At 40.8% G+C, this 27,257-nt stretch overlaps 1 protein-coding gene across 2 annotated transcripts in view; it reads right to left on the minus strand.

Annotated features, from left to right (window-relative positions):
* Positions 1–27,257, minus strand: part of tspan15 (tetraspanin 15) — a 45,311-nt gene that overhangs the window by 17,468 nt on the left and 586 nt on the right. For both annotated transcript variants that reach the window (XM_029640201.2, XM_029640200.2), the window contains exons 2-3: positions 14,095–14,280; positions 10,058–10,132 (exon numbers count right to left, since the gene is read on the minus strand). In XM_029640201.2, the coding sequence (XP_029496061.1) occupies positions 10,058–10,132; positions 14,095–14,280 (261 nt within the window). The remainder of the gene's footprint in view (positions 1–10,057; positions 10,133–14,094; positions 14,281–27,257) is intronic.

Raw genomic sequence — 27,257 nt, forward strand, 5'->3', positions numbered from 1 at the left:
GTAGAATGATAAATCATGCAATTATTATTCTCAAGCTAACCAAAAGCATTTAGCTATGAACGCCTGTTCGTGCCATTTCCAGGGGAATTCATCTAACTTTCTTTCATGGCAACTCTTAAGTAGGCCATGTCCTATTTGTTTCATAGTCAATATATAATCATATTTCATGACAGTGTAACAGTTAGCTTTTTTACAGAAGGATGAAAGAACATAATATGGTCTGTCAGGGAATGCTATTCTGATATGTCAGATGAAGGGTTAGGCCAGAATGTCAGGGCTATTAACTTCTTTGGGACAGGGGGGCAGTATTGAGTAGCTTGGATAAAAAGGTGCCCAGAGTAAACTGCCTGCTACTGAGGCCTAAAAGCTAGAATATGCATATAATTAGTAGATTTGGATAGAAAACTCTGACATTTCTAAAACTGTTTGAATTATGTCTGAGTATAACAGAACTCATATGGCAGGCAAAAACCTGAGAAAAAAATCCAACCAGGAAGTGGGAAATCTGAGGTTTGTAGTTTTTCAAGTCATTGCCTATTGAATATACCCATGTCTATGGGGTCATATTGCACTTCCTAAGGCTTCCACTAGATGTCAACAGTCTTTAGAACCTTGTTTGAGGCTTCTACTGTGAAGGAGGTGGGAATGAGAACTGATTGAGTCAGGTGTCTGGCAGAGTGCCATGAGCTGTCTCACGCGCTCCTGTGAGTTAGCTGCGTTCCATTGCATTTCTACAGACAAAGGAATTCTCAAGGTTGAAACATTGAAGATATATGATAAAAACATCCTAAAGATTGATTCTATACTTCGTTTGACATGTTTCTACGAACTGTAATATGGCTTTTCGTCTGAACTGTCGCCTAGACTTGCCGGGGCCTCCTGAGTTTGGATTTGTGTACTAAACGCGCATACAAAAATGAGATATTTGGACATATATGATGGACTTTATCGAACAAAACAAACATTTATTGTGGAACTGGGATTCCTGGGAGTGCATTCTGATGAAGATCATCAAAGGTAAGTGAATATTTATAATGCTATTTCTGACTTCTGTTGACTCCACAACATGGCGGGTATCTGCATGGCTTGTTTTTGTGTCTGAGCGCCATACTCAGATTAATGCATGGTTTGCTTTTTCCGTAAAGTTTTTTTTAAATGTGACACAGCGGTTGCATTAAGGAGAAGTGCATCTAAAATTCCATGCATAACACTTGTATATTTTAGCAATGTTTATTAGGAGTATTTCTGTAAATTGATGTGGCTCTCTGCAAAATCCCCAGATGTTTTGGAACTACTGAACATAACACGCCAATGTAAACTGAGATTTTTGGATATAAATATCAACTTTATCGAACAAAACATACATGTATTGTGTAACATGAAGTCCTATGAGTGTCATCTGATGAAGATCAAAGGTTAGTGATTAATTTTATCTCCATTTCTGCTTTTTGTGACTCCTCTCTTTGGCTGGAACAATGGCTGTGTTTTTCTGTGGCTAGGTGCTGACCTAACATAATCGTTTGGTGTGCTTTCGTTGTAAATCCTTTTTGAAATCGGACACTGTGGCTGTATTTACACCAAGTTTATCTTTAAAATGGTGTAAAGTACTTGTATGTTTGAGGAATTTTAATTATGGGATTTCTGTTGTTTTGAATTTGGCGCCCTGCAATTTCACTGGCTGTTGGCGAGGTGGGACGCTACCGTCCCACATATCCCAGAGAGGCAAGGATGCCTCATGCGGGCTTTAGAATGGTCAGAGGAAGTCTCCAAGCAATGGGCCATCGTGTACAATGGCAAAGAGTTAGGGAGTCTTTGCAGCGTGTAGCTGGTACACGTATCTTTGCCAGAATGATCCAGCTTCGTTGCATTGCTCGGCAAAAATACTCTGCTCCCGTCTCTCGTCCACATTGATACAAAGCATACATTGATAAGGTACTAAGATGTAGAATGTCTCCATCAAATCTAAGAAGTTATTTAACCTGTTGGTGTTAGGGGGCAGTACTTTAATTTTTGGAGAAAAAAAACGTTCCCGTTTTCAACGGGATATTTTGTCAGGAAAAGATTCTAGAATATGCATATAATTGACAGCTTTCGATAGAAAGCACTAACGTTTCCAAAACTGTAAAGATATTGTCTGTGAGTATAACAGAACTGATGTTGCAAGCGAAAGCCTGAGAAAAATCCAATCCGGAAGTGCCCCAGGTTTTGAAAGCGCTGCGTTCCAATGACTCCCTATATGGCTGTGAATGTACCATCAACGAGCTTACGCTTTCTACTTATTCCCCAAGGTGTCTACAGCATGGTGACATAGTTTTAGGCATTCATGTTGAAGAATAGCCGTATGGGGGCACATTGCGTAAGTGGTCACATGGTGGCTCCGAGAGAGTTTCTCACGTAAAGTGCAGAGGTAGCCATTACTCCAATCGGTCCTAGAGAAAAAGGAATTGTCCCGATGGATATATTATCGAATAGATATTAGAAAAACACTTTGAGGATGGATTCTAAACAACGTTTGCCATGTTTCTGTCGATATTATGGAGCCAATTTGTAAACAAATTCGGTGTTGTGGTGACCGCAATTTCCGGGCGATTTCTCAGCCAAACGTGAAGAACAAACGGAGCTGTTTCGCCTACAAAAATAATCATTTGGGAAAAAATGAACTTTGGCTATCTACCTGGGAGTCTCATGAGTGAAAACATCCGAAGTTCAAAGGTAAACGATTTAATTTGATTGCTTTTCTGATTTCCGTGACAAGGTTGCTTGCTGCTAGCAAGGCATAATGCTATGCTAGGCTATTATAAACTTACACAAATGCTTGTCTAGCATTGGCTGTAAAGCATATTTTGAAAATCTGAGATGACAGGGTGATTAACAAAAGGCTAAGCTGTGTTCCAATATATTTCACTTGTGATTTTCATGAATAGGAATATTTTCTAAGAAGATTTATGTCCGTTGCGTTATGTTAATTAGTGTAAGATGAAAACGGTCCCGTTCACCGGATGGGGTGTCACTAGAGGTTAAAAACTTTTTTATTCTTACTTATTTGTAGACAAAATTTTCGATGAATGAAATTGGAGTTGTTCTTCATCAACTGGTAATACATAAATAATGAAGCAGGTTAATAGGTTAAACATTTAACTTTTAATTCCAATGCTTTTTTGCAAGATACAACATTGTCATCTTTGGAAGTATAGATGGATTTAAGGAAGGTAAGTATATTATTTTGTACGCATATTGCATATTTCCCATCACCTAATGAACAACCACAATACCAGTCTGGTGTTAAGCTTTCTGTGCTGTATTAACGTCTCATGAAAATGACAACTGCTGCTTTAGATTGAACGGTCATATCGCAGTCATTGTTTTCATGCTACAACAAATAAGCTATTTTCTTGACTTTCAGAGTGCGAGCTGATTAAGGGATCGAAAATGAAGATATTGCCAGATGTATGTTCACTGTATGTTCACTGTCTGAGGAACAGGCCGTGGAAGCTTTATTGCTGGGAAAAGTGTCCATAACCAGAGGTAATGAAACTGTTGTGTTCTTTTTCTCTCTTCCTGACTTGTTGTACATGGAAGCTGTCTCACATGCATTTATTTAAAAACCCTTAAGGATGTCAGCTGCTAATTTTCAGATTTACTAACACTCAGCCATTTTTCACTGGACTATCAAGCCCCTGTTGCTGCCAAGTCATGATTTCCCTGGGGGTTAGCCTTGCAATAACCAAGTGGTGAGACATATAGCCCTCTATATTTAAATGTTTCAGGTACACTCAGATAGGTGTCTGCGTCACAGAGTCAGTAACCACTCACAACTTGCATTTCCATAACCTCGGACCCACCTCAGTGTTCACTATTCATTGAGTAAGACCACAGAGATTAGGTTCTACCCCCCAAAAACCTTTTATTTCTCTGTTAGAGTGGACGGCTTATGGAGAGATGTTTTGAGTGCTGCGACATGTCTGTACTACAACTTGCTGCACAGTTTGGAGGAAGAAGGCTACGTTGACCTGTCGAATTCTATCCACCTATTTTATGTGGGATATGTGTTCCTAACTTGTCTGCAGGCAGATCTGCAGCATTTCACAGAGTTGGAATAATCACCCTTTAAGTACAGGCGAACCTGACACCTCACCAGCTGTAGCCTTAGCACTACACAACTGATTCAAATGATCAAGTCATCATCAAGCTTCAAGTGGCATTTATATATTCATTTCTGATCTGGTAATGTAAAAGAGATGTAATAAAGATATTATCTTCTATTGTTTGTCCTCATGTCACAGTTTTTCAGCCTAAAGTACTCTGTAGCCACTTAGTGTGGACCCCCTCCCCCCATCTCGTTTTAATAACTATTTTCTCAATAACAGTCTCTCTCCTTCACTTCGTCCCTCTCCCCCTTCTCCCTAAATCCTCTAAGTTATATCAGCTGTGTTCTTGAATCCCTCCCGTATCTGAACTGGCTGACAGCATCATAGAGGGGTCACTTGGTCAGGTCAACAGGAAGTATTATTAAAAGAGATGCTTTACATTGAAATACAGAGAGAGATGTAGTAGTCCCAGAGTTAATGATCCAAGGTCAGTTTTGCATTTCACCTCCTTATGATTATGATGACGGACAGTGTTCGAATAAAAAAAGCAAAGCTTAATCATGCTCTCTCTATCCATCGGCCTCTCGTCTGCAGGTATGTTTTGATGTGAGAGGAAGCCAGTCCCGTCATTGCCTCCTAACCCGCTCTTAAGATAACCAGCCTTGGGCTCCCAGTCAGCCCAAAGGTTAGGAGACACCGCTAGAGGCACTATGTAATTGTGAAGAACAGAGAATATTAGGGTAGCACTGTAATTCATTAATCATATGCTGTCTTCCCTGCTCCTCTGTTTTACCTCTGTCTTCTACACCGCTCTCCCCATCTCCTCTTTCATCCTCTATTTTTTTTTAAATAATGCACATCATATGTGCATTGAAGTACAGATTGAACTTGTATTTATCTTACAATTATATTTATAAAGCATGTATTATGCATTTATAACACCTGGATAATGAACTTTCAATAAAGTGTTTCACATTCTCCACTGGTTTAAATTAAGTATCTAATTGAAATACTACACCTATCCTGTGTTCTCCCCCCAATGTGGGGATCTCATACATGTACTGTAGTTATTAACACGCATATAGGACTTGCACAATAAAGTTATTATATTCTACTCAATCCATAGGCTTCATTAATGCCATTCAGACTTGAAGTCAATACAACAACTATGATAGCTGAGGTTCATAGGTTCTGAACTAATATTCATACCAAAAGTGTTAGGGTCCATACACAGATCGGCTACATACTGTAGCTAGCTACACATCCATAGGCATACAGTTATATTTATCCTCCACTACACAATAAGCAAATAAATAGTTAGCTAGCTATGTTACTTCAGCTGCATTGCATGACAAATATAAGCAAGGCAAGCTTACACAATTGTTCAATCTGCAGTAAGTGCTTTAGCTAGCTAGATTCTTTACCTGGTTTTCTCAGGAGTCCCTAAAACAAACACCACAAATTACAATTTCATACTTATGTCATAACATGAGCTAGATAGCTGGCTAATGTTAGCTAGTCAGCCAACTTGCTAAATCACCATTTTCGTAAATGAACTTTATAACAAAAAAAATATGCAATCGTTTGTCTCTACATTAACCAACATATTCCTCTCAAGTGTAAATTTTTTGCTTAACTCGTTATGACGTTATAATTACTTACATTTGCTTCCACCGTAATGTTTTGTCAGCCATCTTTGCTGAAGAAAGTCACCAGCGACGGATGGCTCCCGTCAAACTCGTCATTGGAACAACGCAATATGATTGGTCATATAAAAACCTTGGGACCCAAATGCACAATGAGTGCTCTAACTCCCCCTTGCGGTGGTCTGGAACAAATGAAGCAGTGATGCTAGGTACCTCTAAGTCCCGCAGTGTAAGCTCGCAACTTTTAAAGGAGGTACCACTGTAAGCTTTCAACAAGCTTTTTGAAGTGAACATACGTTTTATGGGTAGCCAAGCCCTACAGAAACAATGTGTTGTAGAAGACGTTTGAGTCCTTAAAAGGGGTCATATTTTGCAGTCAAATAAATATATAAACATAGATATATATTAAAACAACTTTTGAAGTTAATATAATGCCATTGTTAAGTGAGAAAACCACTCTGAAAAAGAGCACAGCTCCTCCTGATGTGAGCATGAAAGAGATTTTAAATTCACTGTCTAGTGATATGAAGAACCATTTCAAAGTAGAGGTGTAGGCAAGAGAAAAATATTCTGTCAATGATGAAAAAGATGGAATATGTCAGATATACAAAAAGCTTGGGGGAAAATACAGAGAATGCATAATTCCTTGACAAAGACACGATGGTCTTTAACTGTATTAGTCGAAGTAAGGAAACAGGATGAGAAATTATTTCTGGAGAATCATGACAGGACATTGGAGATAGACAGTTTGAAAGCTCTTGGTGAACAGATCAAAACCTTGGAAGAAGAAATTCAACAATTACAGGCAAGGGTCGTAAAAACAGACATGGCTCTAACAAGTGGACCCCTTTGTTCCCTCAATCTACCCCCACTCTGAATTGCACAAGGCAGATCAGATTTCAAGCATCTAGTCAGCACTGCCTAGCTATGAGTCAACAGATACTGACAGCAGTGACGAACGATGTCTTAGTCCAACCAGAACACAGGCTGTAAAAGGTAGTAAAGACAAACCTCTAGTGACAGTAATCACACACAAATCAGCATCTCCAAAACAGTTGGATGAATGGTTAAAAAATTTTGAAAAATCCACGAGAAGTGGGCATGGGAACACATGCGACCATTTGAAGCGTTATAAGAAACTCCACAATCTACATCCTTATGATGGGTTACAGTTATTAGCTCTTGTTTTGAACAACTGTGAACATTGTGTCCTTGAAGACAAAGGTTTATAGCTGTGGGTGGCAAAGAGCAAAATGTGGCTGATGGATGCAGAGCCATACATGTTCTGGTCACTGGCAACGAGAATGTCGGAAAAGAAAACGTGTTCTTATGAGGAATGGCCAGGAGAAGCAGGGTCCCCAAAGACAATGCTGGTGCTAGCAAAGAAGCCATGGCCGCTACTAAAGTAGTGGAGGCTGCTAACAGCATCATACAACGTGGCACAATATGTAATCCAGCTACTCTGACGCTTCCTCCAGATACCACATTACTTGAACAACTGTTGTGAGTTAGTTTTGGATCAGCTCTTTGATGGGTTTATTAAGAGTCATCTGTTGGAAAACCCTGAGTTTATCTTATACACAGACAGTTCAAGCATTGTGGAGGGGGGTGTGAGGAATGCAAGCTGGGCAGTTACTACAATGGACAATGTGAAAGTGACAGGCACGTTACCTGCAGGAATATTAGCACAGCTGGTGGAATTGGTGGCTTTGACAGAAGTGTGTAAACAGGCTGAAGGAAAAACAGCTAACACACACACGGTATGCTTTTGGAGTTACCCATGATTTTATAAAATAAAATAATAGAAAAACAGGATTCATGACATCACTGGGAGCTCCTGTGAAGAATGGACTAGAGGTGATGGCTCTACTGAATGCTTTCCAGTTACCTGGACAAGTTGCAAATTTGAAAATTAAAGCACATGGAAAAATCTTTACAGATGAGAATAAAGGTCATGATTTTGCTGACAGAGCTGCTAAAGTGGCTGCCAAGAGAACACCTCTGTCTCCTAAACTGATTAGGAGATACACATTGGATACATTGCAACACATTAGAGATATGCAAGGCAGTGCACCAAAAGATGAAGTGTGGGAAAGGATGGCTGCAGGATGCAAACTCAATCAAGAAGGTGTGTGGAAATACAACCTGAGATGTGTAGCGCCAAATGCACTCTTACCCTACTTGGTGACAGATCGACTCTTTGGAGACACATTGGTGTGGACAAGATAGTTTATGGTTTTGTGAGCAAATGGTGGAATCATGGTGTGCAGAAAGAGGCTGAGGCTGTTATGGCGAATTGCAATATTTGTATGGGACACAACACCAAGGGACGAGTGAAAGTACAGACACGACAAGCACCTACCCCACCAGGACCCTTCAGACATCTACAGCTTGATTACATCACAATGCCAAAATGTAAAGGACATGAAGATATGCTGGTCGTTTCTCAAGATGGGTTGAAGCCTACCCTACTAAGAAAGGAACTGCACAACACACCGTTAAAATTCTGATTTGGAGAAATCATTCACAGATGGGGATTTCCGGAACAATTAGATTCCGACCAAGGCACTCATTTCACAGGAAAAGTGTGTCAGGAGGTAGCTCGTCTTCTGAACATATAAGGGCAGTGTAGTTGCCAGTCTCATTCTCAATCGAGTAGGCAGGTAGAACACACAAATCGAGTTTGGAAAGAGAATTTCAAATCATCAAGAAGGGTTAGCATGGCCAGATGCATTGCCTACGCTATTATGTAGTATACGAGCAACACATAATAAAACCACAGGGTTGAGTCTGTTGAGTCTGTTTGAGGTCGTCACAGGTCGACCCATGTCACTACCAGGCACGTTAGAGTTGAGAAAAGCAGACGTTCACTTCATGAGTGACACAATGCTTAACTATTGCATACAACTCTCTAATGCAGTAGGGGAAGCAGAAAGACAAGTGGAAAAGAGGCGTGGGGAATAAGTCCGGAGGGGGGACATGACGTAGTACCAGGACTGTGGGTGATGGTAAAAAAAAAGATGTAACAGACATTAGGGCCAAAATGGAAAGGTCCTTATCAAGTTTTGCTCATAACAGCAGTAAAAGTCCAAGGAGAAAATCAGGATGGATACATGTCACTCATTTGCAAGGTTGTCCATTATGATGACAGAGGATCCTGGAGAATGAAGAACTGATTGATTAGCCATCGGGGGCCAATCTCAGGTAAAGAAGCATAGTAAGATGATCAGAACCTGATAAGCTTCTGTGTTGTACACCACAGTTGTCATATTAGGGATATCTAGGTGAAATGTCTAACATTTTCCTGAAATTTTTTATTTATTTATTTATATATATATATATATATATATATATATATATATATATATATATATATATATATATATATATATATATAATTATTTCTTAAATTTAAAACAATTTTTTTTAATATATATATATATTTATTTATATATTTATTTTTAAATGGTCTAGGGGGGAGTATAAGAATATTTTGAAGATAAATACACAACGCAGAGACAGAGTATGCGAGACAGAGGACGAGAAGTCAATAAAATACTAACGATCAATGGAAAGTGTTTTTTCTGTAATAGGGGACTGATGAGCAATGGGTCAGAGACATGGGAGGAATTTGTCTATACAGTGAGCCTGAAATAAGATACTTGTTATTTGCCCATTTGCCTAGTTGCCTAGTTTTATTGCAAGGACTTATAATTGGCCAACCACAAGCTAGGGCTGTGTTATAAACTACATCCTGTCCCTTTGTTCACTGGAGGAGAGGATCACTGAGGACAGGGAAGGAACAACCATCTACCCCTCAGCATTAACATCTATGATTTATCCTCTTCTTCCTCCCCCTGATTTGCTTTGGGGTCTGTGTTAAAGAATAACAACTGCTAACACTGGAAATACAATTTAAAGTTTGGTATGAATAGTCCTCCTACATCTTTCCCTCTTTGCAAGTTTGTCAATTTTATCCGGCCAAAAATCTTTTCACAAATTTCAAAACATAACGGGAATGGAATATCAGACACAAGACATTGGAAAATTCCTATATGGAAACCACAAGGGTCAATCTGAAATACCCAGAGAATGGTGAAAAGAGCAGTTAATATCCTTGCCTGATAACACAATTGATTTTGTCCCACTATGTTGACTTATTGTAACGTACACTGTTTCATAAACTTGTTAGCTTTCTACTTGCACAAGCCAAGGTAAATGTATCCAATAAGAGGTGGCATGAGTCCCTTTTGTGTATATAAAGATTGGCTTTCTCTCAATGATTATGAGTTTAATAATGGCTAAGTAATAGGTTTACGGTACCTGATGCCTGAAGACCAGAGCCAGGATGCCACCGAGGAGCTCTAGAATGAGACAGACTGTCAGGGTGTAGAGAAACTGAAAAACAAAATCACATTTACAAGGTTATTACACAGAATCTTTTTATTTATAAAAACATTTAATGGATCTGTCTGGTTAGCTTTCCTTTGATCATAGCTTGTGAACAACAAAACCACCGGTTTGCTGTAGCATCTTAAATGCTGCTGCTCTTTGCCATTTTGATAGCAGCTCAGCTAAGGCAAAAAAAAAATGTTGATAATGAATAGGGGACACTTGTGGTGCCCTCATACACGAAAAACAAACATATTGATCATTGCATGATGAAATGAAAGGGGCACTGTTCTAAGATGTTGCCAATTGTATGCCTAATGTCTTTGAATATCAGGCGCCATTTAAAACTGCCTGTATTGTAGTTTCTGCACACAGTACCATAAAAATAAACATTCCCCAGTGGTCTAGGGCACTTGCATCGCAGCACTAGCTGTGCCACCAGAGACTCTGGGTTCGTGCCCAGGCTCTGTCGCAGCAGGCTACGACTGGGAGGTCCATGGGGCGACGCACAATTGGCCTAGCATCGTCCGGGTTAGGGAGGGTTTGGCCGGTAGTGATATACTTGTCTCATCGCTCACCAGCGACTCCTGTGGTCAGGCCGGGCGCAGTGCACGCTAACCAAGGTTGCCAGGTGCACAGTGTTTCCTCCGACACATTGGTGCGGCTGGCTTCCGGGTTGGATGCGCGCTGTGTTAAGAAGCTGGGTTGTGGGTTGTGTTTCGGAGGTCGCATGACTTTCGACCTTCGTCTCTCCCGAGCCCGTATGGGAGTTGTAGTGATGAGACAAGATGGTAACTACTAATAATTGGATACTACGAAATTGGGGAGAAAATAAAAAACGTATTCCCAAGTGAAATAAAATAGCAGAATTTGTTTAGGCAAAAAAAAGTTATTGCTTCAGAAGACAAAAATCTCTAATTCGTTCAGAAGGAATCAAACTCAAGCCAATACATCTACGTAAAAGTAGATGCAAACATCTCAAAATGTGATTAATATTATTCCAGTCATTAATTCATCAAAGCAATGTCTCATATCTAAAATGTCCGAGGGCCTGCTAAAGTCTGATTACATATTTCAAATGTTGTCAATGCGGGTGGCTAAACTGCCAAATTAATACATCAATGAAACTTATGTAGCTAGTGGACTTTCATTAGTAATTGTCTCTTAAATTACCCTGTTGGACCTTGCAGACAAATCAAGCTGAAACCCAACCAACTGATGCTATGCTAAAAAGGATATTGGAAGGATATTGACTTCATCCCATCAGTAGAGCATGCCTGTTTTTATTTTTTTTAAATGCCTTCCTCACCATCTTAAATAAGCATGCCCCATTCAAGAAATTTAGAACCAGGAACAGATATAGCCCTTAACCAACACAAAAACATCCTATGGCGTTCTGCATTATCGAACAGCCCCCGTGATATGCAACTTTTCAGGGAAGCTAGAAATCAATATACACAGGCAGTTAGAAAAGCCAAGGCTAGCTTTTTCAAGCAGAAATTTGCTTCCTGCAACACTAACTCAAAAAAGTTCTGGGACACTGTAAAGTCCATGGAGAATAAGAACACCTCCTCCCAGCTGCCCACTGCACTGAGGATAGGAAACACTGTCACCACTGATAAATCCACTATAATTGAGAATTTTAATAAGCATTTTTCTACGGCTGGCCATGCTTTCCACCTGGCTACCCCTAACCCGGTCAACAGCACTGCACCCCCCACAGCAACTCGCCCAAGCCTTCCCCATTTCTCCTTATGTTCCGAAGGAGCTGCTAAATCTGGACCCCTAAAAATCAGCCGGGCTAGACAATCTGGACCCTTTCTTTCTAAAATTATCTGCCGAAATTGTTGCAACCCCTATTACTAGCCTGTTCAACCTCTCGTGTCATCTGAGATTCCCAAAGATTGGAAAGCAGCTGCGGTCATCCCCCTCTTCAAAGGGGGGGACACTCGTGGCCCAAACTGCTACAGACCTATATCTATCCTACCCTGCCTTTCTAAGGTCTTCGAAAGCCAAGTCAACAAACAGATTACCGACCATTTCGAATCGCACCATACCTTCTCCGCTATGCAATCTGGTTTCAGAGCTGGTCATGGGTGCACCTCAGCCACGCTCAAGGTCCTAAGCGATATCTTAACCGCCATCGATAAGAAACAATACTGTGCAGCCGTATTCATTGATCTGGCCAAGGGTTTCGACTCTTTCAATCACCACATCCTCATCGGCAGACTGATAGCCTTCGTTTCTCAAATGATTGTCTCACCTGGTTCACCAACTACTTCTCTGATAGAGTTCAGTGTGTCAAATCGGAGGGCCTGTTGTCCAGGCCTCTGGCAGTCTCTATGGGGGTGCCTCAGGGTTCAATTCTTGGACCGTCTCTCTTCTCTGTATACATCAATGATGTCACTCTTGATGCTGGTGAGTCTCTGATCCACCTCTACGCAGACAACACCATTCTGTATACTTCTGGCCCTTCTTTGGACACTTAACAACCCTCCAGACGAGCTTCAATGCCATACAACTCTCCTTCCGTGGCCTCCAATTGCTCTTAAATACAAGTAAAACTAAATGCATGCTCTTCAACCGATCGCTGCCTGCACCTGCCCGCCCGTACAACATCACTACTCTGGACGGTTCTGACTTAGAATATGTGGACAACTACAAATACCTAGGTGTCTGGTTAGACTAAACTCTCCTGCCAGACTCACATCAAACATCTCCAATCCAAAGTTAAATCTAGAATTGGCTTCTTATTTCGCAACAAAGCATCCTTCACTCATGCTGCCGAACATACCCTTGTAAAACTGACCATCCTACCGATCCTCGACTTCGGCGATGTCATTTACAAAATAGCCTCCAATATCCTACTCAATAAATTGGATGCAGTCTATCACAGTGCCATTCGTTTTGTCACCAAAGCCCCATATACTACCCACCACTGCGACCTGTATGCTCTCGTTGGCTAGCCCTCGCTTCATACTCGTCGCCAAACCCACTGGCTCCAGGTCATCTATAAGACCCTGCTAGGTCCCCCCTTATCTCAGCTCGCTGGTCACCATAGCAGCACCCACCTGTAGCACGCGCTCCAGCAGGTCTATCTCTGGTCACCCCCAAAACCAATTCTTCCTTTGGCCGCCTCTCCTTCCAGTTGTCTGCTGCCAATGACTGGAACGAACTACAAAATCTCTGAAACTGGAAACACTTATCTCCCTCACTAGCTTTAAGCACCAGCTGTCAGAGCAGCTCACAGATTACTGCACCTGTACATAGCCCAAACAACTACCTCTCCCCCTACTGTATTTATTTATTTTGCTCCTTTGCACCCCATTATTTCTCTCTACTTTGCACATTCTTCCACTGCAAATCTACCATTCCAGTGTTTTACTTGCTATATTGTATTTACTTCTCCACCATGGCCTTTTTTTGCCTTTACCTCCCTTATCTCACCTTATTTGCTCACATTGTATATAGACTTATTTTTCTACTGTATTATTGACTGTATGTTTGTTTTACTCCATGTGTAACTCTGTGTCGTTGTATCTGTCGAACTGCTTTGCTTTATCTTGGCCAGGTCGCAATTGTAAATGAGAACTTGTTCTCAACTTGCCTACCTGGTTAAATAAAGGTGAAATAAAATAAAAATATATATTTCAGGTAAAATGTATGGTTTTAGCGCTCATACTTTGCATATTGACATGAGAGCTACATTGTCTCATGGCCTTAGCACTGAAGACCTGAAATTATAATCGAGAAATATGTTTCAAGGACTATACACAGTCCATGTCCTAGAATTTAGTGGTACAATGGTACCAATGATTTAGTCCCAAAACGGTAAAGCCCAAGGTAAATCAAGTGCACATTAAATACATTAAAATATTTGAGATATGTATTTCACCCAGGTCTGGTGAGTGGTGAACCTCAAGCCTATATCACAGTGTTGTATTTAATTGTGTGGGCTTAGTACTCACCACTTTGAGGAGCATCAGGTTGTCCCTGAGGGAGGCCAACACGCCGATGAAGGAGACAATGAACATCACCACCCCCAGGACGATCAGGATGATCGCGGGGGCCAGGAACACCCCCTCCAGGGTTTTGTAGCGCTGCCGCTCGACCTCCGCATAGATACCGATGGCTAGGATGAACCCCCCAATCAGCTAATAGAGACAGACATGGAGATGAGAATTAAGTATAGGGGCTAAGAGTGGTTACCTATACTGAGTGGTTACCTGTAAAATGCAATGTCGAATCAGAAAACTTAGATAAAGCTCTATGTAAATAGTTTCATGTTAATTTAATGCTCATAGATTAATTAATCTATTTTCTGTAAATAGTGGACCACACAGAAATCAAATGAATTATGATCACAAACTTTAATCCCACTGGGCAAAGACATCAGTTCAATGTCTAGTTTTGATTTACATAGATTGAGTTGTCAACTAACATGATTTCAAATGTGAAATCAACAACCATTTGAAACATTGGATTTAGGTTTAAAGTTGGGGGGGGAATGACATATAAACAAGATTGATTCAACAGGCTTGTACCTTGTGGGATGGCACCCTGCCGAGGGTAATTCACCATTAAAATGTAAACAACATCTGTGCTTGATACACTGCTAGATTAAAATCAAATGTTATTGGTCACGTACACATTTGCAGATGTTAATCGCAGCTCCAGTGAAATGCTCATTTTTCTAGCTCCAACAGTGCAGTATATCTAACAATACAAAACACCACAATAAAAGAATGACAGTGCATTGGAAAGTATTCAGACCCCTTCACATTTTCCATATTTTGTTACGTTACAGCCTTATTCTAAAATGTATTACATTTAAAAAATCCTCAAACACCCTTTCCCATAATGACAAAGCAAAACGTTTTTTTTAAACATATTTGCAAATATATAAAAAAAATAAAACAGAAATACCTTATTTCCATAAGTATTCAGACCATTTGCTATGAGACTCAAAATTGAGCTCAGGCACATCCTGTTTCCATTGATCATCCTTGAGATGTTTCACCTTTGGTAAATGCAATTCATTGGACATGATTTGGAAAGGCACACACACCTGTCTATATAAAAAGGTCCACAGTTGACAGTGCATGTCAGAGCAAAAACCAAGCCATGAGGTCAAAGGAATTGTCCGTAGAGCTCCGAGACAGAATTGTGTCGAGGCACAGATCTGGGGAAGGGTACCAAAACATTTCTGCAGTATTGAAGGTTCCCAAGAACAGGGAGGTGACCAAGAACCCAATGGTCACTGACAGAGCTCCAGAATTCCGTGGAGATGGGAGAAACTTCCAGAAGGACATCATCTCTGCAGCACTCCAATAATTAGGCCTTTATGATAGAGTGGACAGACGGCAGCCACTCCTTAATGAAAAGGCACATGACAGCCTGCTTGGAGTTCGCCAAAAGGCACCTAAAGGACTCTGACAATGAGAAAACAAGATGCTCTGGTCTGATGAAACCAAGATTTAACTATTTGGCCTGAATGCCAAGTGTCACGTCTGGAGGAAACCGGACACTTTCCCTACGGTGAAGCATGGTGGTGGCAGCATCATGCTGTGGGTATGTTTTTCAGCGGCAGGGACTGGGAGACTAGTCAGGATCGAGAGAAAAATAATAATTTACGGAGCAAAATAGAGATCCTTGATGAAAACCTGCTCAGAACCTCAGACAGTGGCGAAGGTTAACCTAACAGGACAACAGCAAAGACAACACAGGAGTGGCTTGGGGACAAGTCTCTGAATGTCCTTGAGTGGCCCAGCCAGAGCCCGGACTTGAACCTGACATCTCTGGAGATACCTAAAAATAGTTGTGCAGCAACTCTCCCCATCCCACCTGACAGAGATTGAGAGGTTCTGCAGAGAAGAATGGGAGAAACTCTCCAAATACAGGTGTGCCAAGCCTGTAGCGTCATACCCAAGAAGACTCGATGCTGTGATTGTTGAAGCACCTTTGGCAGCAAAGTACTGAGTAAAGGGTCTGAATACTTATACAATTTGTTTCTTTTTTTTGTTGCAAAAATGTCTAAACTTGTTTATGCTTTGTCATTACCAAATCAAATGTTATTAGTCAATGCAGTTTTAAAAAATACAGATAAGTAAAAGTAACAAGTAATTAAAGAGCAGCAGTATACAGGGGGGGGGTGTACTGGTACAGAGTCAATGTGCGGGGGCTTCGGTTAGTTGAGGGGTAATTGTGTGTAAATTGATAAAGGGGAAAACAAATTTAATCAATTTTAGAATAAAAAGTAAAGTAACAAAATGTGGAAAAAGTTGAGGGGTCTGTAGACTTTTGTGAGGGTGTTAGGGGTCAAGCAGGAGTCTTCAGAATGAGGTTGAAGAGGTTTTGCCATGCTTTCTTCAACCCACTGTCTATATGGATGGACCATTTAGGTTGTCAGTGATGTGCACCCTGAGGAACTTGAAGCTTTTCACAAACTCTACTGCGGCCCCGTAGATGTGAATGGGGGCATGCTCTCTCTGCTGTCTCCTGAAATCCATGAACAGCTCCATTGTTTTGTGATGTTGAATGAGAGGTTATTTTCCTGGCACCACTCAGCCAGGGCCCTCACCTCCAGTGTCGTCGTTGTTGGTAATCATGCCTACAATGGTTGTGTCGTCAGGCAAACTTGATCATTGCCCATTTATTCAGAGTTCTTAGAATACACAGTACAATACAAAAACTCATTCTAATTTGCTGGATTAAGTAGGGCCGGGATGATACCAGTACCGCAGTACTTGTTAGTATCGTGGCAAGGAAACAAAACACGAAGCAGATTTAACTTCCTTAGGAAAACAGCCCGAATGTTTCAAACAAACATGTTGTCATCCAGAGTCACATTTATTTATTTCCCAAGCTATAGCACACAATATTCTACCCACAGCAGGTTTTTAAAGGAGCAAAAGATTTATGGCCTGCTTTGAGTTTCCATTTTTGCCCTCGAAAAAAATATTGCCATTCTGGTAGTCACAGCCCTACTATTAAGTTAATTGGCAGTACATTGCCATTTCAATTAGCTGATTAGTTTGCTAAGCATTAGCAATCCATTGTTTACTCTAAGTATCAAAGTAATTACAGCATTGAGAAGGGCTCGCTCTTTAAAAGTAAAGACAATTAAAATCACTTATAACATGAATGCAAACGCAGAAACTCAAACTGCCCTCTTCAGCTTACTTCACAGACCTTGGTTGAAAAGTGAATGTGAGGTAACGATAATGGGAGTAGTAACCCCTCCAGCACTAATGAACCAGTAAGTAATGCTGATTTATTACAAAAGTAATAAATTCTCTGCTGTTCATTACATCCTATACCAGTGACAACTAAATCAGTGTCTCTAGGTCTATGAATGCCTGTCTCACCAGGTGTGCCACAGGCAGCTGATTGGACAGCTTTCCCCGCTTCAGGGCCAATTTGATTTTCTCTTCAAACACCAATGCAGAGATTTCTGGCTTTGGGAGTAGTTCAAGGAAACCTATTGTGCACACCTCTGACAGAGGTTTTTATTGCAAAAAGAATTGGCTCTGAGATCGTGACAGACTGCTCTGATGTCACAGGTGGATATGTAATTAAAAGAGACACCAAGCAGCTACGAGACATCACTGTGTTCTGAACTGTGACTGATACGGTAGGCCTACACAGGAAATTACAAGGCTTTTTGATCACTTGATACCAGTCCAAATGGAGGGAGCGGTGGTTGCTAGGCAAACTCATCTACAAAAAAAAAAATAGTCAAGTCCAAAAATATTGGCACCCTTGATAAAGATGAGCTATATGCTCAATTTTTTAAAATTATGTTCTGTTAAACATATCTTTCTCTGAGAAATTGTATTAGTATAACAAGTTATTTAAAACATTTTTCTAAAAGATGGGTTAAAATCATTGTCTCCTCTGTTTTTAATACCTCACCTTCCGAGGATAATGGCACTGAGCCTTTTTCTAAAATGTTTTATGAGATTGGAGAAGACATTGGGAGGGGTCTTGGACCATTTTTCCATACAGAATCTTTTCCACAGAGTTTCAATGGGGTTTAATTCAAGATGACCATTGCAAAATTGAGATTTTATGGTTAATTCATATTTTGATGTGTGGTTGGGATTGTTGTCTTGCTGGAAGATCCACTTGTGACCAAGTTTCAGCTTCCTGGCAGAGGCAACCAGGTTTTTGGCTAAAACATCCTGGTACTCTGTCAAGTTTATGATGCGTTGATCTTGACAAGGTCCCCCAGGACCAGCGGAAGCAAAATAGCCCCATATCAAAGATACCTTTACAGTATGTACGGGGTTATTTTCTGTGTAAGCATCCTTATTTTGATACCAAACCCACCACTGGTGTGCGTTGCCAAAGAGCTCTTTTCAGGTCATCTGACCATAGCACCGGGTTCTCATCCAAGTGCCAATACCATTTAGCAAACTGCAGGTGTTTAAATTTGTTGGATGAAATTAAAATACAGCTCTTTGAAAAGTCAGGTTGCTAGCAAACAAGATGCTGGGAGTTTAAATTCCATGTGAAGTTGAGTCCCAAGTAATCAAAATACAGCAGCATACTGTCATTTTACAGCAATAAACACCATAAACTTAAAATACAGTAACTTGTTGTATATTTACTGTATTTTCACTGCAATCAGGTTTTGGTAGTGCATCTTAAAATTACAGGAAATTCAGCAGTAAAAATACAGTAACTTATTGTTGTATACTGCAACCAGTGGCCGGTACTGGACCGTTAAATTACATGTGGATCAGACAAGCATGTCAAATCCTTAAATTAAAAACCTGCATAAAAAGGAATTCACCTTTTCGCTTATTTAATACAGTATTCTGGGTCACATGTAAAATACAGATGACTATATTCAAATTAATTTAAAAAAAGACTATATTCGAGTACAGTAGTTCAGCAGATACGGTCTGTTTTATAAAAACAATACCACGTAGTCCATAAACAAATACCTATCTGGTATTGCTGATTGGATCCAGACATTGCAAGGATCTGGCCAGCACATTGACATGACTCTGTGGTAGTAGTGCACATTCAGACTGATTTTGTGGTCTGACTCTATTTCACAATTATTTCCTATGGCAAATTATTTGATATCTGCATCAACTTATTGGAAGCAGAAATCAATGACAGTGAATATAACTTTTTTAAATGTATAAAGCTGGATTGCAGCATGTTTCTATAAAAATAAAATAAAATATAAAGTCTATACAAATGCAGTACAACCCTACCTGCCACTATTCATGCACACACTCCGGTGCCTTGTGAATAAACCAATACCTTAGAGCCAGCGGACGGTCATACCTGACAGAAATCCAACAGATTATTTTCTCACCAATGTGGGAGGTACATGCAGCCTTTTGTTTATGTTCACAATGATGGCTTCTAACATGTGACTGCCTGTTCTCTGGTGGATGTTCTTTTGTCAAGGAGCAGCGAGAATCATAACACCGCTGTTCCTGGCCTTAACAAGCACACAATGCCCTGCTGTACAAGAACATTATGAGCTTATAGGGAGACACTTCACTTACAGTTGAAATCAGAAGTTTACATACACCTTAGCCAAATACATTTAAACTCAGTTTCACAATTCCTGACATTTAATCCTAGTAAAAAATACCTGTTTTAGGTCAGTTAGGATCACCACTTTATTTTAAGAATGTGAAATGTCAGAATAATAGTAGAGAGAATGATTTATTAAAGCTTTTATTTCTTTCATCACATTCCCAGTGGGTCAGAAGTTTACATACAATCAATTAGTATTTAAGTGGCTGTTCCACTGGATGTCATAAGGTGAATGCACCAATTTGTAAGTCGCTCTGGATAAGAGCGTCTGCTAAATGACTTAAATGTAAATGTAAATGTATTTGGTAGCAAAGCCTTTAAATTGTTTAACTTGGGTCAAATGTTTCAGGTAGCCTTCCACAAGCTTCCCACAATAAGTTGGGTGAATTTTGACCCAGTTCTCCTGACAGAGCTGGTGTAACCGAGTCAGGTTTGTAGGCCTCCTTGTTCGCACACGCTTTTTCAGCTCTGCCCACAAACTTTCTATAGGATGAGGTCAGGGCTTTGTGATGGCCACTCCAATACCTTGACTGTGGTCCTTAAGCCATTTTCTACAACTTTGGAAGTATGCTTGGAGGTCATTGTCCATTTGGAAGACCAAGCTTTACTCCTGACTGATGTCTTGAGATGTTGCTTCAATATATCCACATTTTTTCTGCCTCACGATGCCATCGATTTTGTGAAGTGCACCAGTCCCTCCTGCAGCAAAGCACCCCCACAACATGATGCTGCCACCCCTGTGCTTCACGGTTGGGATGGTGTTCTTTGGCTTGCGAGCATCCCCCTTTTTTCTCCAAACATAACGTTGGTCATTATGTCCAAACAGTTCTATTTTTGTATCATCAGACCAGAGGACATTTCTTTAAAAAGTACCATCTTTGTCCCCATATGCAGTTGCAAACCATAGTCTGGCTTTTTTAATGACGGTTTTGGAGCAGTGGCTTCTTCCTTGCTGAGCGGCCTTTCAGGATATGTCGATATAGGACTCGTTTTACTATGGATAGATACTTTTGTACCGGTTTCCTCCAGCATCTTCACAAGGTCCTTTGCGGTTGTTCTGGGATTGATTTTCACTTTTCGCACCAGAGTATGTTCATCTCTAGGAGACAGAATGCGTCTCCTTCATTAGCGGTATGACAAAGAGTATGCAAAGAGGCACTGAGTTTGAAGGTAGGCCTTGAAATACATCCACCGGTACACCTCCAATTGACTAAAAATGTAAATTAGCCTACCAGAAGCTTCTAAAGCCATAACATTTTCTGGAATTTTCCAAGCTGTTTAAAGGCACAGTCAACTTAGTGTGTGTAAACTTCTGACCCACTGGAATTGTGATACAGTGAATTAAGTTAAATAATCTGTCTGTAAACAATTGTTGGAAAAATTACCTGTGTCATGCAAAGTAGAAACTTGCCAAAATTATAGTTTCTTAACAAGAAATTTGTGGAGTGGTTGAAAAACATGTTTTAATGACTCCAACCTAAGTGTATGTAAACTTTCAACTTCAACTGTAAGTCTGAGACCAGTACACTTATAAGTTTGTTGGTAGATGTTAAAATTTCATGCGTGAAATATGCTTTAAAACTATTTTCCAAACACTCAAAAGCACAACAATGGGTGAATCCGTCACTGAATACAGTCTCTCAGAGTAATTCCGTTAAACAAAGCACAACCGTTTGATTTGTTGAAAATATAATTTGTGTACAATAAATCAAAAAATATATTTCCAACCAACTTGCTTAACTTTGGCAACAAACTCCACTTTCTTTCAATCAAGAAATACACTTTATGTTCTACTGATTAGACTGTCATTGGTACTCTTATCAATCTTGGTTCAGGAAGTCTTTACTCTGTCTTCTAGCAACTATCACAGACTTTGCTGCTCAAACTTGGCAGGCTGTTCCAAGCCAATATTTCATGACAGTCTAATCAGTAGAACATAAAGTGTATTTCTTGATTGAAAGAAAGCAGAGGTTGAAAATAGCAAAACATACACTTGAGACAAAGTGACAATGGTTCCCAGAGAACCAAATGCACTCAGATAATAGGCTAACATGTCAAAAGCTGTTGCAGTCGACAAATACAGGAATACCCGCCTGGCTTGCAGTCTCAGCAAGTTTCAGTTCCGTAGAGACAGTGAATAAAAACAGTATTTAAAAAAAAAAAACAGGTTGAAAACAGTGGGCCTACCATACCTTTGTTTACACCCTGATAGTGCTACATTTAATTGACAGTAAATAGTGGAGGGAGAAAAATAGGACATTTAAAATAAGTATATTATTCTAATAAAATGTGGGCACTTACAACCCTGAGTCCTGTTCCTCAATATGTTGTTTCAGTCAGCACCTGTGGTAAATCATTGGCTCCCACAATTTCCTGTTGTTGGAAACATTAATCCCGGTTAAATCTCCATCCTCCACAACAAAGATTTGATGGTCGCCCTAATTATGATGATTGACAGGTAAGCTAACCATCCTGTAGGCCTACTATACCCAGGTACATTTCAAAAAGGTTTTTAACAGGGGCAGAGCATGTACTAAACAGAAATTAGCTAGTTCCGAGTCTATCAAAATACTGGTGACGCTACACTTGAAGGGTAGGCTACCTACTACATAACACGTTTGACCCACACATTCATAAGCGGTACATGCTTATGTTAACAGCGGCAAAACAGGCAAAAATCCACTTGTGGTTGTTGACTTCTGTTAACATCTCATTATGAATGTGTTATGTAGGTAATCTTTTACCAAAATATTTGCCAAACCCCTGTGGTCCTCATGTTTCCCTCTGATCAACAGTATAAAAAGAAAGTCGCAAACTAAATATGCTCCCAACCAACGTTTCGGCACGCAGTGCCTTCTTCAGGGTTGACCCTGAAGCACCTCTAAACATCTTTAGGTATGCAAAGCTGTCATCAAGGCAAAGGGTGACGACTATGAAGTATCTCAAATCTAAAATTAATTTTGATTCGTTTAAAACCTTCTTGGTTACTACATGATACCATACATGTTATTTCATAGTTTTAATGTCTTCACTATTATTATACGATGGTAAAAATAAAACCCTGGAATGAAGTGGTGTACCAGTGAAAAGTTTAGACTGTGCCTTCGGAAAGTATTCAAACCCCTTGACTTTTCCCACATTTTGTTAGGTTACAGCTTTATTTTAAAATGTATAGATTTCTTTCCCCCTCTCATCATAATACCCCATAAATGGCAAAGCAAAATCAGGTTTATAAGAATTTTATGTTAATTTATTATTATAATAAATGGCAGTGATTACAACATTGAGTCTTCTTGGGTATAACGCTTCAATCGGGTTCAAGTTCAGGCTCTGGCTGGGACACTCAGAGACTTGTCCCAAAGCAACTCCTGCGTTGTCCTGGATGTGTGCCTAGGGTCGTCGTCCTGTTGGAAGGTGAACCTTCACCCCGGTCTGAGGTCCTGAGCAGGTTTTCATCAAGGATCTCTCTGTTCATCTTTCTCCTCGATCCGGACTAGTCTCCCAGTCCCTGCCGCTGAAAAACATCCCCACAGCATGATGCTGCCACCACCGTGCCTTCCTGTAGGGATGGTGCCAGGTTTCCTCCAGATGTGACGCTTGGCATTCAGGTCAAAGACATCAAACTTGGTTTCATCAGAATTTGGTTTCTCATGGTCTGAGAGTCTTTAGGTGCTTTTTGGCAAACTCCAAGCGGCTGTCATGTGCCCTTTACTGAGGAGTGGCTTCCGTCTGGTCACTCTACCATAAAGGCCTGATTGGTGGAGTGCTGCAGAGATGAGAGAACCTTCCAGGAGGACAACCATCTCCAAGGAACTCTGGAGCTCTGTCAGAGTGACCATCGGTTTCTCGTCACCTCCCTAACAAAAAGGCCCTTCTCCTCCGATTGCTCAGTTTGGCCAGGCGGCCAGCTCTAGAAAGAGTCTTGGTGGTTCCTAACTTCTGGTTCCAAACTTCAGGTGCTTCTACACCTGCATTGCTTGCTGTTTGGGGTTTTAGGCTGGGTTTCTGTACAGCACTTTGAGATATCAGCTGATGGACGAAGGGCTATATAAATACATTTGATTTGATTTCTTATATTTAAGAATGATGGAGGCCACAGTGCTCTTAGGGACCTTTAACGCTGCAGACATTTTTTGGTACCCTTCTCCAGATCTGTGCCGACACAATCCTGTCTCAGAGCTCAACGGACAATTCCATTGACCTCATGGCTTTTTACTCTGGCATGCATTGCGGGACCTTATAGACAGTTGTGTGCCTTACCAAATCATGTCCAATCAATTGAATTTACCACAGGTAGACTACAATCAAGTAGTAGAAAGAGCTCAAGTATGATCAGTGGAAACAGGATGCACCTGAGCTTAATTTCAAGTCTCATAGCAAAGGGTCTACATACTTATGTAAATAAGGTATCCGTTTATGTTTACAAAATGTGCAAAAAAATCTAAAAACCTCTTTGCTTTTTTCATTATGGGTATTGTGTTGCTGAGAATTTCTCTTCAATTTAATCAATTTTAGAATAATACTGTAACGTAACAAAATTTGGGAAAATGGGTCTGAATACTTTCCAAAGACAAAACCCTCCCCTAACTCGGACACTGGGCCAATTGTGCACCACCACATGGGTCTCCCGGTCACGGCCAGCTGTGACACAGCCCGGGGTCTGTAGTGACGTCTCAAGCACTGCGATGCAGTACCTTAGACCGATGTGCCACTCGGGAGGCCCATCGAAACATGCTTGACTACAACAATTTCAAACCTTTCTTATGCTTGTATGCAATCACATTTGTCTCTTACAGTATGTGTGGGAATATTGGGAAGAGATTTCTTAATTAAAAATCACTTGGAGTTGATTTCCTGTTGCTTCTACAGTCATGTCCAACAAATAATAACTTGTTTTTTTTGCTCAAAACTTTTAAATCACCCGCTGGCCAAATTCAGCCCGAGGACCGCCAGTTGGGGAACCCTGTCATAATGTTACTAGCGTAACCCCGGATCTCTGATATTATGAATATCACAGTGGGATTCACAAAATCTCTAAGAACCAAATCACATGTCTGTCAGAGCCCGCCCACTGGTCATTCTCGAGGATGCTGAACTTCCGCACAATGTGGCGAGTAGGGGAATGTGGTGCGGTATCTCACTCATAATATCAGAGAACCGGGGTTACGCAAGTAACCTTTATTTATTTAAATGATTTGTTTTGATATCTCACAGTGGGAATTGGCCAATTCTTGTATCACACATGCTCTCTGAAGCCAGGTAGTCTCAACGCATCAACCCCCAGAGGCCTCAGAGTACAGTATGTACCAAAGAATGCGCAGTGAAGTCTAGACGGTAGAATGTTAGCACAGTGTTAGACGGAGAAGGGAATCATTCAACAATGTGAACATAGGTAGCGTTTGCGTCGTGGGTTAGTAGCTAGTTAGCACAATGTTAGGGCTAACTTTCATTGGCTATGTTCGTCTTGGGACGAACAAAAGTGTGGCTCCCGACTGATAAGTAGTGAAGCTAGGACGGTCGGTCTAGTCAACGTGGCATGCTAGTAAGTTGACCTAAACAAGAGAGTGAGCTAGTAATTCTACCCTTCCAGGTAGAAAAGATAGTCAGTAGGATAGCTAGCCAGGTTAACTTAACCATGCAGCTAAGCTAAAAAAGGCTTAGTAGATAGCTGTGTGAAGCTAGCTACCACAGGAGACAAAAGGGAAGAAACCGCTAATTAGCCAAAGCAAAAACGTTCCTTTCGGTAAAGTCACCCAACAAGATGTAAGCTGAAAAACCTGCGCTCGGTGGCATAACCTTCTGGTTCAACTGTTCACAGGTGTTCCACAAAACAAATCCAGTCATGCTGAGGAGAGCTGAGAATGACAGGCGAGTGGCTCTTTAGTATGAGGGGAGAGGCTCACCTCATTAGCCACTCGACCGGTCTGCCTCTGACAGACGTGTGTGATTGGTTTTTCGAGCATCTTCCAGATTCTGTGAATCGCACCGAGATGTCGAAACAAATAATTGAAACAGAACTTCTACGCTATAACTCTCCAGCAAACATGTCCACAATGTGGGGTAAATGCGGGCTAAAACATTGGCTCCAAATAGGCTGCCCACATAGAGCAAAGGCGCATTGGCCCATCGGCTCCACATTGGCCCCAAAGGTATTGGCCGAATGTTGACAGCCCATATCTGGTGAGGGAAGCCCTCACTTTGCCTGAAATAAGCCCATCTTTTCCCAGCAAACCTACTCACATTGGCACGATGTGGGCCCAATGCGGGTTAAAACATTGGCCTCATGTTGGCTGCCCACATTGGGCCGATGCACTCTTGCTCAGCGGCTCTACATTGGTGGCCCCAAGGGCAGGTCTCACGTCACCTGAAATAAGCCTACCCCTTTGGATCGGCTGCCTGTTACAATTGTATCAAAGACAAAGTTGTTGCCATCTAGTGATCTGCAGTTCTTGAACGATTTGTTTGTTTTGAACAACTGCTTTTACTGACTTGAGAGTCATGGTTAGTTTTTTCTGAGTGACTCATTAATTGTATTATTTTGTTTGACCTGCTGGCAGCAATGAATACTACAGCAGAATTCATATGCGCCCCTCCGGTGACGTGCTCCAACCAACCACTGTCAGTCATACACTGTATATGCGCTCAGGCAAATTGGATCATGCTGTAGGCAGCATAGAGAAGAGAGAGAAAAACATGTTTAGAACTGATAATTGATCACATTGAGCAAGAATGAATGCAATACATTGATTATTGAATGTTATGGACACAGCTTTGCAGAACCAAAACATACACAGCCTCTAATCAACAAACTCGAATTCCAGAACAAATCATTTGGGGTGCTGCAGTTCACAAACAATATTGTGCTTCACCCTCATGGCAAGTGGACACTTCTGATGACATCTGATGAGTTTACACTTGCAGGGCAAGGGAGGAGGAATTCATTTTAAAATGAACTGGCCTTATTTGGACATTAGTCACTAGACGATTGTGTTTTCAGCCACCGATAGTTTGTGGGTGCTTTACATCTGCTACAGTCAATGACTGCATGTCTACTTATTAACTATATAAATTATTAATATACACCTACTGTATGATAGCAAGCAGACATCACAAATTGAATTATGGGGCATTTCAGGCCCTGAAGTGAAAATAATTGTACACTCCAAACTCCATTAAAAACGAGGGCTGAGGGGCTTACATCGAAAACTTCCCTTGCTTGGCTAATCATTTGGACCAACGACAAATATGGCCGCAGGGATTCCCATAAGGGCATAAGGAGAGGGTAAGTGGCTTAGGGTGTGTCTTATGAGTTTGATACGCAGCCCTTGTCAGTTTAAGGAACACCTGTTATTTCCAAATGGTTTTGTACAGTGTGTATGTTTTACCTGAGAAACTGTCACATACACTTATCTAAAGTAGTTTTACAGACTATCATTGGGTGTACAAAATAAGTTGACATCACAACAGAACAGTTAAACAGTAACAGTTGCACAAAAATAACTTGTGAACTATAAAGTTATATCCACGCCCCTGCCCACAATGGAGTCGTATTTGTTGGGTCCTCTCA

The sequence above is a fragment of the Oncorhynchus nerka genome, linkage group LG28 (genome assembly GCF_034236695.1).
Source record: "Oncorhynchus nerka isolate Pitt River linkage group LG28, Oner_Uvic_2.0, whole genome shotgun sequence".
NCBI classification, from domain to species: domain Eukaryota; kingdom Metazoa; phylum Chordata; class Actinopteri; order Salmoniformes; family Salmonidae; genus Oncorhynchus; species Oncorhynchus nerka.